At 32.8% G+C, this 14,274-nt stretch overlaps 1 protein-coding gene across 1 annotated transcript in view; it reads left to right on the top strand.

Moving 5' to 3' along the window:
• The first annotated feature begins 3,590 nt into the window (after positions 1–3,590).
• Positions 3,591–14,274, top strand: part of LOC127698812 (transcriptional adapter 2-beta-like) — a 36,071-nt gene continuing 25,387 nt past the window's right edge. The window contains exons 1-4 of the mRNA XM_052202498.1: positions 3,591–3,835; positions 3,950–4,009; positions 10,169–10,269; positions 12,241–12,281. Coding sequence (XP_052058458.1) covers positions 3,743–3,835; positions 3,950–4,009; positions 10,169–10,269; positions 12,241–12,281 — 295 coding nt within the window. The 5' untranslated portion in view covers positions 3,591–3,742. The remainder of the gene's footprint in view (positions 3,836–3,949; positions 4,010–10,168; positions 10,270–12,240; positions 12,282–14,274) is intronic.

Raw genomic sequence — 14,274 nt, 5'->3', positions numbered from 1 at the left:
TATATGGGTATTGATAAAACGAAGACGATACATTTTTGTCCCTAATGGTTGATTTTTTTTTAATTTAATTTTGCTGAAAGAAAAAAATACCGCACATTTCAATACTGGTTTTTAACCATCCTCTACTTTGTAAAGGTGTTAATGATAAATATAAGATCTAGAGTTATTTCTCTTTCTCCAACAAGGTTGGCCTCTCTTCCACGCAAGTGATGTTATGATGACTTTTATGTTTTATTGTGTTGTCCCTAATTAACCTAATCAGAGAGGAGTGAAAAAAGAGTTCTATGAAAGTGTGAATGAACGTGTCAAAATTTGTTATGCCCGAAAGGGCCATGTGATTAGGAAAATAAAGAATTTGAATTTTTAGGTAATCGTTCACTCGATGGCAAGAAAATCAACTACATTTAAAAACTAGGAAAATTTGCTCATTTGTAAGAAATATACATTTAAAACCAGACCTATGCTTAATGAGAATATTTTTTTTTTTGCGTGATGTGTTACTTAATCGTATCTAGGGGTGTGGTGTGGGAGATTTATCCAACTAGACAAGAAGACATTACGAGAACAAAATGTGTGACCATATAGACATACTTGTTGTGATCTTTTAAAAGAACATGGGATTGGAACAGAAAAACCCAAATTAAAAGAACAACTGGAACTGACATTAATGGCAATTTCTTTTTATATATATATACACATTCAAATGTATAATTAATAATTTATTTATAATCAGTGAATTAATTGATATTGATATTAGTGTTATAATTGCTTTCTCAGAATAACAATCATGATAATAGTGCAACCACTAAGAGGACTGAGTTCGACATATGTTGTTTTTGTTTGTTTGTTTAAATACAAGAATATGTAAACACAATAAAATTACAAAACATAATTGACAAAACACTAGAACAGTACTGTATAATTTTACATTCTATTAAAAACCTTACGTACACATCACTTGTCCGTCCAGTCGTCGAATACTCTTCCCCTGTATGGGATCCGTACAAAAAGCAACACATCACTCAGGTTGAGCAGGTACAGCGTAAGGCAGCCAGGTTTGTCTTCAATGATTATAAAGACAGATCACCTGGAGCAGTTTCAAATTTAATTAAATCATTGGAATGGGAAAATTTAGAAATAAGAAGGAAAAAAGCTAGATTAACTATGCTATATAAAATAAATTGGGGGTTAGTGGAAGTTCCTAAGGACAATTTAACAATATCTGATAGACGTACTAGGGGGAAACATAAATTTAGGCAAATATCAACAAATAAAGATTTCTATAAATTTCCTTTTTATCCTCGCACTATTTCGGACTGGAACTCACTACCTGAAGCAATAGGTATGTCTGACACCCTGGAATCCTTCAAAAGTGGCATATCCACTCTAACATTTGAAGGATCCACAACAACTTATTAAACTACAAAGCCACTGTACATAATGTATATATGTTATTGTTAATGATTTTTCTTTGTCATATTATTTTTAAATTAAGTCCATATGTACATAGCACACAAGTTCCGGGAAGTTTTACACTCCGACCTAGGAGTCTACTCCCGTATTCGGAAGAAGAAGAAGATAACTTTTTTTAAGGTGGATGGGGGTTCTTAATTAAAATCCATAGATTTTTTTTAAATTTGTCAAAATGTAGTTTTTATCATGCTTTTTTCCCAAAATATAATAAAAAGTAAGGGTCACCGGACTTTTTTTCACGCTACAGGTTGTGCAAAATTGTCAGATTTTGTATAGATTATGCATGGAAAATCCAATTTTGTGTGATAAAAAGAAAACTCCACCATAAAATTTTAAGATAAAATGTGAGAAGATAGCTCTTCTTACATGCTTTCAGATACGGAAAGAAAAAATGGGGTCACCGGAATTGTTTTCTTGCTACATATTAAAATAGGTAAATTCACAAGACTTTCTATTATAAAAATTACTTTACCTGAGTTATCTCCCCTTATGTGGCAAGGTTGAGAAAAAAAATAGATCAAACAAAATATTGTGTTTTTTAGAAAATACAGCCGTAAATATGATAAAACACATAATTTTCTATATTAACATGAAAATTCTTACACATGAATTACATACTATTTCAAAATTTGAACATTTCATTAAAGATCTAGACCGATTGTTATCTGCTACTTCAAAATCTAAGATGGAGGAAGACACACCAGCCACCTTAAAAGTATTAAGTCATACTGAAATATTCATCATAACATCATGATTGTATCACTCAAATGTGAACAACAAAACTGGTACTCAATTGTATCCCGGTATTGTGAACGCCAAGTTCATTTGATAGTCAATGGATCGCAGTGGCGGATTTACCGGGGGCACAGGGGGAACGTGCCCCCCCCCCCCCAGTCCCGATCACCAAAAAAATTTCTAACATAATTTTATTGCTAATGAATCTGCTTATCTAGAGCGGAAATTAATCACAGCTTCATTTAACTTCTCAAACAGGCCGTTAATTAACACAACCTTCAACATGCGTGATTTATGACAACTTATCAGTGGGTGTGTAAATATTGATACCTGTGTGTAATGTCTCTTTGCAAAAGCTTTTATGTAAACTACGTGTACATGTTGATTGGAAAAGTACGAATATTTTTATTGGTTTTTAATACAATATTACAGATTAAGATTTAAAGATAGGTACAAATAGATGTTTAGTGTCAAGAATGTTGGTATATGGGATATGTCTTCATAACAGAATACTCACATTACCATTTCTTATGAAATTCAATGATTTTTTTTTCTCGAAACTGTCTTTTATGTGGCTTTCTTCAACAACAAAATATTTTTTTTTCAATATCATACGAGATTTATTTACCTGAATGTCGTATTTCCTATCCCTCTTGTTTTCAAAGGCAACCAACAATTTGTTTTAAAAAAGCCTCCCCCCTTTTAAAAAAAAATGAATTGGCATTGTATTAATCATCAATAAAATGCTATTGTATTAATATAATATCTACTTTATAACATAATCTGGGACTTTTATCTATTAGTCCAAGCATACAGTAAATTAATATATGAATATTTGTCTTGTTTCAATTGCCATGTATGAGGCTATGAATGGGTCACCATTTATGAGGATATGAAGGGGTTTACATATAAGAGAATAATGGGCAACAAAGTTAGATTAGGAGCGGGACCAAAAGCTGTACTGAGATAACAGAATAAAGAGATGATGAAATAAAAAGAATAGATTGATTGATTGTTGGTTGCTTAATGTCCAGTGGCAAATATTTCATGCATGTTTAGGACGAATATAATAGAGATCAAAGAATAAAGAATACAGTGAAATGGTGAAAAAATTAAAAGATATAGAAACGCTGATCTGACACCCCACCAGTGGGCACCACAACCATTGGTCCATTACCACCCGCACTTGCATATTTATACATCTCTAAACAAATATCTAATTTTTGTTTCATGGTGCCCCCCCCCCCCCCATCCAAGACATCGAGGTTCTGGATCCACCCCCTAGATCGTAATCAATATGAGTTGATTGTTGGATTAAAACAAAGTACGTTAACTCTATACAGAAAGCGAATATTTTTTTCCATAACCCGGAAGTACTTGGGAAGCATGGGAGAAAACTGACGTCATGATTTAGCAAGTCGGAACAAAAGATGAGCCGCCACAAAATATTTTGAAAAGATGCGTCACATTTAGAGCAAATTGTATGATCTGTTCAATTCATCCTTATTTCTAGGACGCGCATCCACAATAAGAAATGTCTAAAGTTCGCTGTAATTGCTGCCAGATTGAAATTTCAGGGTTCAGAGTACAGTGTACAGATTGTACAGACTTTGACCTTTGTTTACAGGTGAGTATGACGTCACTGGCGTGCCTATTTGATGCACATAATCTCTTTTGTTGGCCACAATTATCTTTTTCTTATAATTTAAAAACATACTATTTTTTGTTTCCTTTTTTTCAGTGCTATTCACTTGGTGCTGAGATTGGAGGTCATAAAAGAGTACATGAATACAAGTTGGTGGTATGTACATTTTGATTGGGGATACCCAGTGGAGATCCTACATCTATAAATAGAAATGTTTGAAATCCTTAGTTAATGTCCTGCATGAATCAATTTTATCATATATAACAAATGGACATTTCAATGAACAGAAACATATTTGTTATAATTTTCCACAATATAAATGGAACATTTTCCGAAAACAAAAATAAAATTTATAGGTTTATAATATGCTCAATGATGCTTGGGGGAGGGTTGAGATCTCACAAATCATGTGTAACCCTGCTGCATTTTTGCGCCTGTTCCAAGTCAGGAGCCTCTGGCCTTTGTTAGTCTTGTATATTTTTTAATTTTAGTTCATTTGTTTGTTTTGGAGTTTTAGTGTGATGTCCATTTTCACTGAACTAGTACACAATTTTATATAGGGGCCAGCTGAGGACGACCACCTCCAGTTGTGGGATTTTCTAGCTGCTTTGAAGACCCATTGGTGGCCTTCGGTTGTTGTTTGCTCTTTGGTTGGGTTGTTGTCTCTTTGACATATTCCCCATTTCCATTCTCAATTTTATATTTTACAAAGTTTGTCTTTAGTGCCGTGTGGAGACAGTAGAGTGCCTCCCCGTGCTTCAGGTTTATGCTCTTATAGTATACTAGTAAATGGAGTGTGTGTCCGAGCGAGAACATCTCTATGTTCATTACTTTAGGAATATTTATTTAAAACACTGTTTTCACTATTCAGCCCCATTCTACTATTAAGTCAGACGTTAGGCGCTACCCTGATATACCCTGTCTTTTTTTTCACCTCAAGTTTTGGTGTTAACGTATTTTGTCGGGTACTTAATGACGGATAGCGTTTGACGTCTTTAGCCGAACAGTTTTATCATGTTTACTTTATTATATTCCTGTGTGCTGGTTCATATTCTGGACGCCATTCTTTGCTCCTTTCAATTGGTAAAATTGATAACAAAAAAACAAATCATGAAACTTCGAAATGGAAAAATACTTAATACTAAACTCGTTCAAAGGGTACCTACACGTCTCAATCTTCAAAATCGATTATCTAAAAATACTACAGTCGCTAACATTTTTAATAACAAATATCAATGAAACTGATATCACTTGAAAAACTAACAGTATTATATATTTACTCACATGAAACAAACCGGGATGCAGTATTAAGTACGTAGGTGAAACTGGACGATATTTATCTAAACGCACGCAAGAACACGTTTATCGCTTTAAAAGACCCCATAAATTCAAAAGTATCATAAATTTATCAACACCTTAAGAAACACAATCATCCTTTTAAATATTTAACAGTGCAACCTTTAGAAGTAGTTAATAAGCAGCCTGGGGAATCTCATTCAAAATTTGTACGATCACGAAAAGTAATTGAATTAAACTGGATTAAAAAATAACAGACAGTCTATCCTCTCGGTCTTAATGACAATATCATGGGAATTGGTAATATATCTAGAACAGATTCTGTTAACATTTTGGATATAGTTTCTAAAACAGTTCGTAAAAACTGTTCTCATGGGCGTAGAATAAATCGCAATCAAAGAAAATTTCGTAATCAAAAATACAAATATTTTGGACCTAATTTCTATTTCTAAAAAAAAAGGTAGACATTATCTATTAACCAAGCTCTGTTCTTTGCCTGTTAATAAATTACATCAAATTTTGGAGGAATGTAACACAATTCCATATTGCAGTCCTAAGTATGAAATCGTCCAAATTATAATTGCATATTGTTATTCTAATTTGTTTCCCAAAATTGATTGCCCTGAAGATCACAAAAAACATTTTATTAAAATTAAATATGTCAATTTGTAAATATTGCCGGTACTTTTAATGATTATTCTGTTAAAGAACAAATTCCTGGCTATTTTGATAATACTGAACTCCCTCTTATTTGTTATGTTTACAAAAAATCTACCCGGAAATATGTCTTTAATTACAGCGAAGTGTGTAAAGATGTTAATATTAGGGACAATACACCTACATGTACCTCATGAAATTGCAGTAATTCTGAATACATCTATGGCCCAAATTCCCATGTTATAACAGGAGACCTTAACATCGTTCGTGACCGAGAGATGAAATCATTCCTCAGTAAAGGACCTAAATATCGTCCCCCGTCAATTGTTAATTGGAATGAGTGTCGTAACATCATCCACGACTCACTCCGTACTTACTGCTCTAAATGGATAAAACGAGAAAATGCTGACAAGAAATCATTAGATTCTTTTTTAATTCGGTAATGAACATAGTTGATATAGGTTTCAAAATTTTAAAGATCATTTCACTCCTAATGACAACCATATATATATAATAGCCCAATTTCTCATATCAAACATAAGCTAAAAGAAATCGCCACAGAATATGTTTTTGTCCCAGCTGATAAGGCTGCTAACAATATCATTATTATTGTTTGACGTAAATTTTACATTGAGGTTCTACAAAAGGAAATCAAGAATTCACCAACATTCCAACTGACTCCATTTTCGGAATATGACATCTGTAACAAACATAAAGTTTTATCTACCTCTTTACAAGCAAAACCAAATACAATGATAGTTCCAACTATGTACTGGTTTCCGAAGCTGCTCAAAACTCCTTACAAATATAGATTTATTTCGTCTTCAAGCCATTGTTCCACTACTAAACTATCTATTCTACTTACTAGTACACTTGGTACAATCAAAAACCTGGTAATAAATTGTTCAAATAAGGCCTTTGAAAAAAGTGGAATTAATTACTTTTGGAGTGTCAAAAATTCGTAGGAAGTACTTGATAAATTGCATGCTTATATTGGTGATTTCGAATCTGTTCAAAGTTTTGATTTTTCTACCCTATATACCACTTTGCCTCATAATCTTATCAAGAAAAAATTCACACACCTGATTAAATGGGCATTTGAAAAGTCTGAATGCGAATATATATGTTCAAACTCTTTTAATTCATTTTTAATTAACAACAAACAAAAGAACTATGTCAATTGGACCTGCTTTGATACTATAACTGCCCTTGAATTATTACTAGATAACATTTTTGTTCGCTATGGAGATTCCGTATATCATCAAGTTATCAGAATTCCCATGGGGACTAACTGTGCACCATTTATTGCGGACCTGTTTCTGTATTGTTATGAGTTACAATTTATGACTAAAATCAGCAAAGACCCATCGAAACAACATCTGATTCAAAAATTTAATAACACTTTTAGATATTTAGATGATACATTGGCTCTCAATAATTATGACTTCAGTATGTACACTAAAGAAATTTATCCTGCCGAACTGACTTTAAATAAAGCTAATACTACATGTAACAATGAACACAGCCCTTTCCTGGATCTTGATATCTGTATCTTTAACGGGAAGCTTGATACCAAAATTTATGATAAAAGAGATGATTTTTCATTTCCTATTGTTAATTATCCATTTTTAGATGGTGACGTTCCCTTGTCACCATCTTATGGTGTTTACATATCTCAACTTGTTCGATTCACTTGTGTATGTAACAACGTATTTGATTTCAACGAAAGAAATCTCTATATTACTGAAAAATTATTACACCAGGTTTTTCGATATCACAAACTAGTCAGAACATTTACTAAATTTTATCATCGGTACAAGGGCATCATTTGTAAATATAAATCAACATGCAGACATCTTATACGTTAAGGTATTTCACATCCAATATTTTATGGTAATATTCTTTACAAAGCACAAAAGTTAACCAAACCTTTAAACAGACTTATTCAGAAAGGATATAGTTATGATACTGTTGTCAAGTCTTTAAGGATTGCATATTTTGGTATTAATATTGATTCACTCATAGGGTCTTTGCATCGGAAATAAACACATTTATTCTAAAACCAGTTGTTGGCATGATACGTTTAATGTTCTTCTCATAAATTTTATGATGGTATGATACTTAACCCCTAACGGGAGGGATTGTACTTGATTTTCATATGATGAAGACATAATCTTTCAATCAGTTTGATTGAGGTCTGGAGCTGGCATGTCAGTAACTGCTAGTAGTACTTTGTTAATTTATGTAACGTTGTCATTTTACTTGGTTTCTTTGTTACCTTTGCTAACATCGGACTTGGATTTCTTTTAAACTGAGTTTTACTGTGCATATTACTATGTGTTTTTTTATTCTACATTGGCTAGAGGTATAGGGGAGGGTTGAGATCTCACAAAACATGTTTAACCCCGCCACATTTTTGTGCCTGTCCCAAGTCAGGAGCCTCTGGCCTTTGTTAGTCTTGTATGTTTATTAATTTTAGTTCATTTATTTGTTTTGGAGTATAGTGTGACGTTCATTTTCACTGAACTAGTACACAATTTTATATAGGGGCCAGCTGAGGACCACCTCCGGGTGCGGGATTTTCTCGCTGCGTTGACGACCCATTGGTGGCCTTCGGCTGTTGTCTGCTCTTTGGTTGGGTTGTTGTCTCTTTGACATATTCCCCATTTCCATTCTCAATTTTATTGGTGACTTGAAGTCAGTTGATGTAATAGACGACTTTTGAATTTGTGCACTTTCCCGTAAATTTGCTACGTCACAGTAAGACCTTTTTGTTTGATGTCGTTATTGACGCTGATTAACCTTGGGTCAACATGTGTAACTCATTCATTAAAAACAACTTGAGATAGGTGTATTGTCTATTGACATCATTATACAAGCGATTCTTACTGTGATGTAATAAAAAAAGCATTGTGACATCAGAACTGTACCTTAAAATTCATGAATGTGAAAGTCTATTGCAGTTACCCCATGGAAGGATCTCGCTTATACATGATCTTCCAACCAGTGCTTTTCCCATAAAATTTGTTGTCACAAAGCAAATATGTTCCATGAAGTGCTTTCCCCAGAATTACCCCAGGTCAACTTGGGCAGTTCATTCATGAAAGGGAAATTGGAATCTTGTGTAACAGAAGTTTGAAATCCCCAGATATTTCAACTAAATCAGACACTCAGTTAGTCAAAATGGCACTTCACTATATACATGTAGATGAGATTAACTTAAAATTATATTGTTTTAAGTTTAAAACACTTTTTAAATGTAAGAGAGATGCATTTTATTTATAAAATCCTTCATGGAGATATTGAGAAGTTGGCCAGAGTATTTGTAACATACATGTACATGTATGTATACGGGTTATGTTCTTATCATATATGTTATGATGGTATGATACTAAACCCCTAACGGGAAGGATTGTGCCTGATATTCATATGATGAAGACATAATCTTTCAATCAGTTTAATTGAAGTCTGGAGCTGGCATGTCAGTTAACTGCTAGTAGTCTGTTGTTATTTATGTATTATTGTCATTTTGGTTATTTTCTTTGGTTACATCTTCTGACATCAGACTCGGACTTCTCTTGAACTGAATTTTAATGTGCGTATTGTTATGCGTTTTCTTTTCTACATTGGCTAGAGGTATAGGGGGAGGGTTGAGATCTCAAAAAACATGTTTAACCCCGCCGCATTTTTGCGCCTGTCCCAAGTCAGGAGCCTCTAGCCTTTGTTAGTCTTGTATTATTTTTAATTTTAGTTTCTTGTGTACAATTTGGAGTTTAGTATGGCGTTCATTATCACTGAACTAGTATATGTATTTGTTTAGGGGCCAGCTGAAGGACGCCTCCGGGTGCGGGAATTTCTCGCTGCATTGAAGACCTGTTGGTGACCTTCTGCTGTTGTCTGTTCTATAGTCGGGTTGTTGTCTCTTTGACACATTCCCCATTTCCATTCTCAATTTTATTAGGATCCTTTTTAATCAAATGAATAATGGTAAAACATCTCAAGGACAGAACTGACATCAGATAATGTAATTTGATGACCTTTTCTGAAATCATTAACATATTGTAAAAGATATGAAAATGCACGACAAGACATACCACATACATTTCAAGGTTACAAAATTCATTAAAAAAAGACAGCAGCTAAAGGGTTCTCTGCCCCAAAAAGTTGTTTTCGAGGATCATTTGATTTCATGCTGTTAAGCATGTATCAAACCTGCATCCTGTCAATGCTTTTTCAATTACAATATATATATATATATATGGTGGTTAAGGTTATTTGCGAAATTATTTTTTTCATTGTAAGGTCTTGATTTCATACAAAAGATTTGACATAACAGTTAAATTGTGAAATTGTTTTTTTCAGAGTGACTACGTAGTAGGAGCTTTTGAACTTGATACACCATGGACTCTTGCAGAAGAAACAATGCTTTTAGATGCCGTGGAACAGTATGGATTTGGCAACTGGTAGGTAATCACTTTAACAACAGTTGTGCAATCCCTTTTCTTATGATAATCAGATATTCTCCAGTAATTTAGACCACTGTCCTGGTGGCATTTTTAGTAGTTGGTAGAGGTTCCAGATATGTAATTCATAAGATAATTGTAAAGACAAATAATAATTTACGGTTACTAAAGAAAAATCTTGTTCTGCTAATCTGCTGCACTGTATATATGTTCATTTAATATTCTTTTTAAAAGGTTGAAATGGTGGTAGATACTTGTTAACGAGTGTCTATTTCAATACTTTGTCACCTCTGAGTCTAGTGCAATTTTATTGTCATAAATGGATTTTTTCCTCGATCTGTATTTGTACATAGGTGTCGCATATTCTTTGTTTTTATCAACATTAGTAGTGTTGAAATTTACATTGTTCCACTGCAAAATTCTAGTTTCTAATCAAAGCTGATGTAACAAACCATAAATAAGATCATTTTAAGAAAATTTCAATGCTTAATATTGTATCTTAAGTTAAAAATTTCATTAAGGTTCCTTACAGATAAAAAAATCGACCAATTTAGTACTGATTGCGTAAATCAATTAATTTGAAAGCACATGTTTGAATTGCTAAAAAAATTTCTGTGTAATTTAATTTAAATTTAAATTTTTATACGCCCGTCAAATTTTTGACGGGACGTATTATGGTATACAAATGTCCGGCGTCCAGCCGTCTGTCTGTCCGGCGTAAACATGTCGCACCGTAACTTGAGAATGACTTATCCAAATTTCATGAAACTTAACATAGTTGTTTCTTATGATGGTCAAACGATCTGTATATTTTTTGGTGAAAATAAGATTAAAACTTTTTGAGTTACGGGACTTAGTAACTAAAACAGGTGTGTGTTTTTTTTCACATGTCGCGCCGTATCTCAAAAACAATTTATGATTATTGCTTAAAACTTTACACTCTTCTTAGTTATATTAATCTTAAGATCTGTATACTTTTTGGTGATGATTCAAAATTTTATTTTAGAGATATTGAGTATTTTGTTAAAAAAGGGGGAGGGGTTTTTCACATGTCGCGCCGTATCTCAAAAACAGTTATGATTATTGCTTAAAACATTACAGACTTCTTAGTTATATTAACCTTAAGATCTCTATACTTTTTGGTGATGATTCAAAATTTTATTTTTGAGTTATTGAGTATTTTGTAAAAAAAGGGGGAGGGGTTTTTCACATGTTGCGCCGTATCTCAAAAACGATTTATGATTATTGCTTAAAATTTTACACTTCTTAGTTATATTAATCTTAAGATCTGTATACTTTTTGGTTTTGATTCAAAATTTTATTTTAGAGATATTGAGTTTTTTGTAAAAAAAAAAGGGGGGGTTTTCGCATGTCACGCCGTATGTCAGAAACTATTTATGCTTATTGCATAAAAATTCACACACAAGACGATGGGGCGTATCATGCGCTCATGGCACAGCTGTTTATTAAGTTAAATTATCATAAGCATTTCCTGAAAAGTCAATGAATATAAATGCAATTAATCGTCTCTCTTCATCAAGTGTTCTCCTGTCAAGTGTATCGAACTACCTGTACACGTGATAAGTGATCGTAAGCCAGATCTCTCATGGCTTTAAAACAGTAACCAGGAGGACCCTTTGGATTATAATACAATAGGGGTTATCCAATTGATTATAATTATAATTGCTAACTAAATTGCAGCTAGAGAAGCGAAAACAAATTTTGACTACACCTATCAATCATAGTGCAGATATTTTAACAATGGTGAGATCATTTGACGTGGTGGAAGAGAATTTAAGAATGGTGGTTCGCCTTAAAAAAAAAACAGGTCATGGAGATATATGTATCAGATTTCAGAAAACAAGTTCTTACTGTTGTGATACTCACCTAGTCCCATTATTCACATTATTAAAAACCTCGCAATAATTTCCAAATTTACAGTATATGAACAAATGCTTATATCTTTTGCAGGGAGGATGTGGCAAATCATGTGGAAAAGAGAACTGCTGAAGGTATTTATTGAGAAAATGATAAAGCAGAAATTTTCGTTAAGGTTTTAATTTCTTTTATTCCATGGAGAGATATATTATACACAAATTTATATCCATATTACTAAAATGTAACCTACAAATACTTTCACAAGCTGGGATCCTAAAAAAACAATCCTCAAGAAATTCAATTTAGAGACAAAACCACAAAAAAAATATGGTATTTAACAGTTAAACATTTAAAACTCAGCTGTGTACAGGGGAGGGAAAAATAACGTATGTTTGATGTGTAAATTGGTTTCTTTGGTGATTTTTGTAATATACTTATGGCAACTTTTATGTCCTTTCTGGTGATTTGCATACTACATGTAGTGTGTTCTAGTGATTTGCAGACATTCTTTAAATAAAGCAAAACTGAAGAAAGGCAAAGAATTTGACATCATAATTAAATTCCTGTCAATCAAAAACTCAGAAAAAAATACAAGAGACCTACATTTTGTCATGTCAGGGGGTCTTTTATGACTGACTATAGAATATGGATTTTGCTCATTTTTGAAGGCTGTACAGTAGTTGATAGTCACTTAAACCCATTTTATTTGGATCTGTTGGATACTTGACTCATTGGCAATTATAGCTAATTTCCTTTTTACATGTAAACACATCGTTAATCACAAAATAAACAACATGTCAAAAAACTAAAATCCACAAAAATCTCGGGTAAATTGTTTATATGAACAAAAATGTAATATACTAATGAAAGATTTAGACAAGTCGAGTGTTAAATGCAAAGTTTAATTAAAAACAGTTCACTTTCATGTACATTTTGTTGGTACTTCATTTAAAATTAAATTTCTAGCCCCTTTGTCTGTTCATAAAACAATGTTTTCAGGAGTTGGAAGAAACTATTGACTGCCTGTCTGTTTTACTCAGCATCACACCCTCTCATCATACAAGATTAAAGTTATTATAACAAAAGAATTTAGTATGCTAAGCGGTGTATGAGAATTCCAACATTTAGACATTTCAAGACATTGCTGATATAAATCTATGATATTAGTTTCATAAAATCTGTCAAGAATTGTACATGAGAGAGCTAACAAGACCAGAGGGACAGATGTAGGGACGTTTGGTAATTTTATGTCCCCCCACAATGAGCTGTGCAAGGGACTAAAAAGCTATCATGTAGTGAAGGACTTGAAATGTCTAAATGTCAGAATTCTCATACACCGCTTAGCATACTAAGTTCTTTTGCTGATGCACAATATTTAAAAAAGATATGACCCTTGGAAACATTAATTATATGGAAAATTGCATTGGTAGCGCTTTCATTTGTACAATTCTTGCCAGATTTTTATGAAACTTATATTGTAGGTTTATTTCAGCAATGTCTTGGATGAGATTAAAAATCAGTACCGATCAATGATTTTCAAAAGAGTTGTGTCCCTTGGAATCATAAATTATATGGAAAATTGCATTGTTAGCACTCTCATGTGTACAATTCTTGCCGGATTTTTATGAAAGTTATATCATAGGCTTATATCAAGAATGTCTTGGACAAGTTTAAAAATCAGTGTCAACCAATTATTTTTTAAAGAGCTACATGTGTATGCCCTTGTAATATTAATTATATTGGAAATTGCATTGCATTGTCTCTCAAGCCTTCATTTCTGTCTGATATTAAGGTGGTACCAAACACCTTGACTAAATTAATTTGGCTCGTTTAATTTTCACAAAATTTTGACAAAATATTTACTTTGACCCTTTGACAAAAATATAAAAATTCCAAAAAACTTGAAACACACTTTATTAGAAAAAATTCATTGGATATATAGCAGTTTGACAAACACTAATTTTGATCATTGAGAAGATTAATATTTCCTCAATAATAGAATGTGATTCAAACGTTTAGCTGATTTTTACAGAGTTATCTCCCTGTAGTGTTATGCACCACCTAAATAAAAAGTTTGAAAGAAAAAAAAAAATTTTGTGTTTATGCCAATGGAACCATCGACAGATA

The sequence above is a fragment of the Mytilus californianus genome, unplaced genomic scaffold (assembly GCF_021869535.1).
Source record: "Mytilus californianus isolate M0D057914Y unplaced genomic scaffold, xbMytCali1.0.p SCAF_4, whole genome shotgun sequence".
NCBI lineage: Eukaryota > Metazoa > Mollusca > Bivalvia > Mytilida > Mytilidae > Mytilus > Mytilus californianus.
Note: the sequence above shows the minus strand (reverse complement) of the source record. Positions and strands in the feature narration are given on the sequence as shown.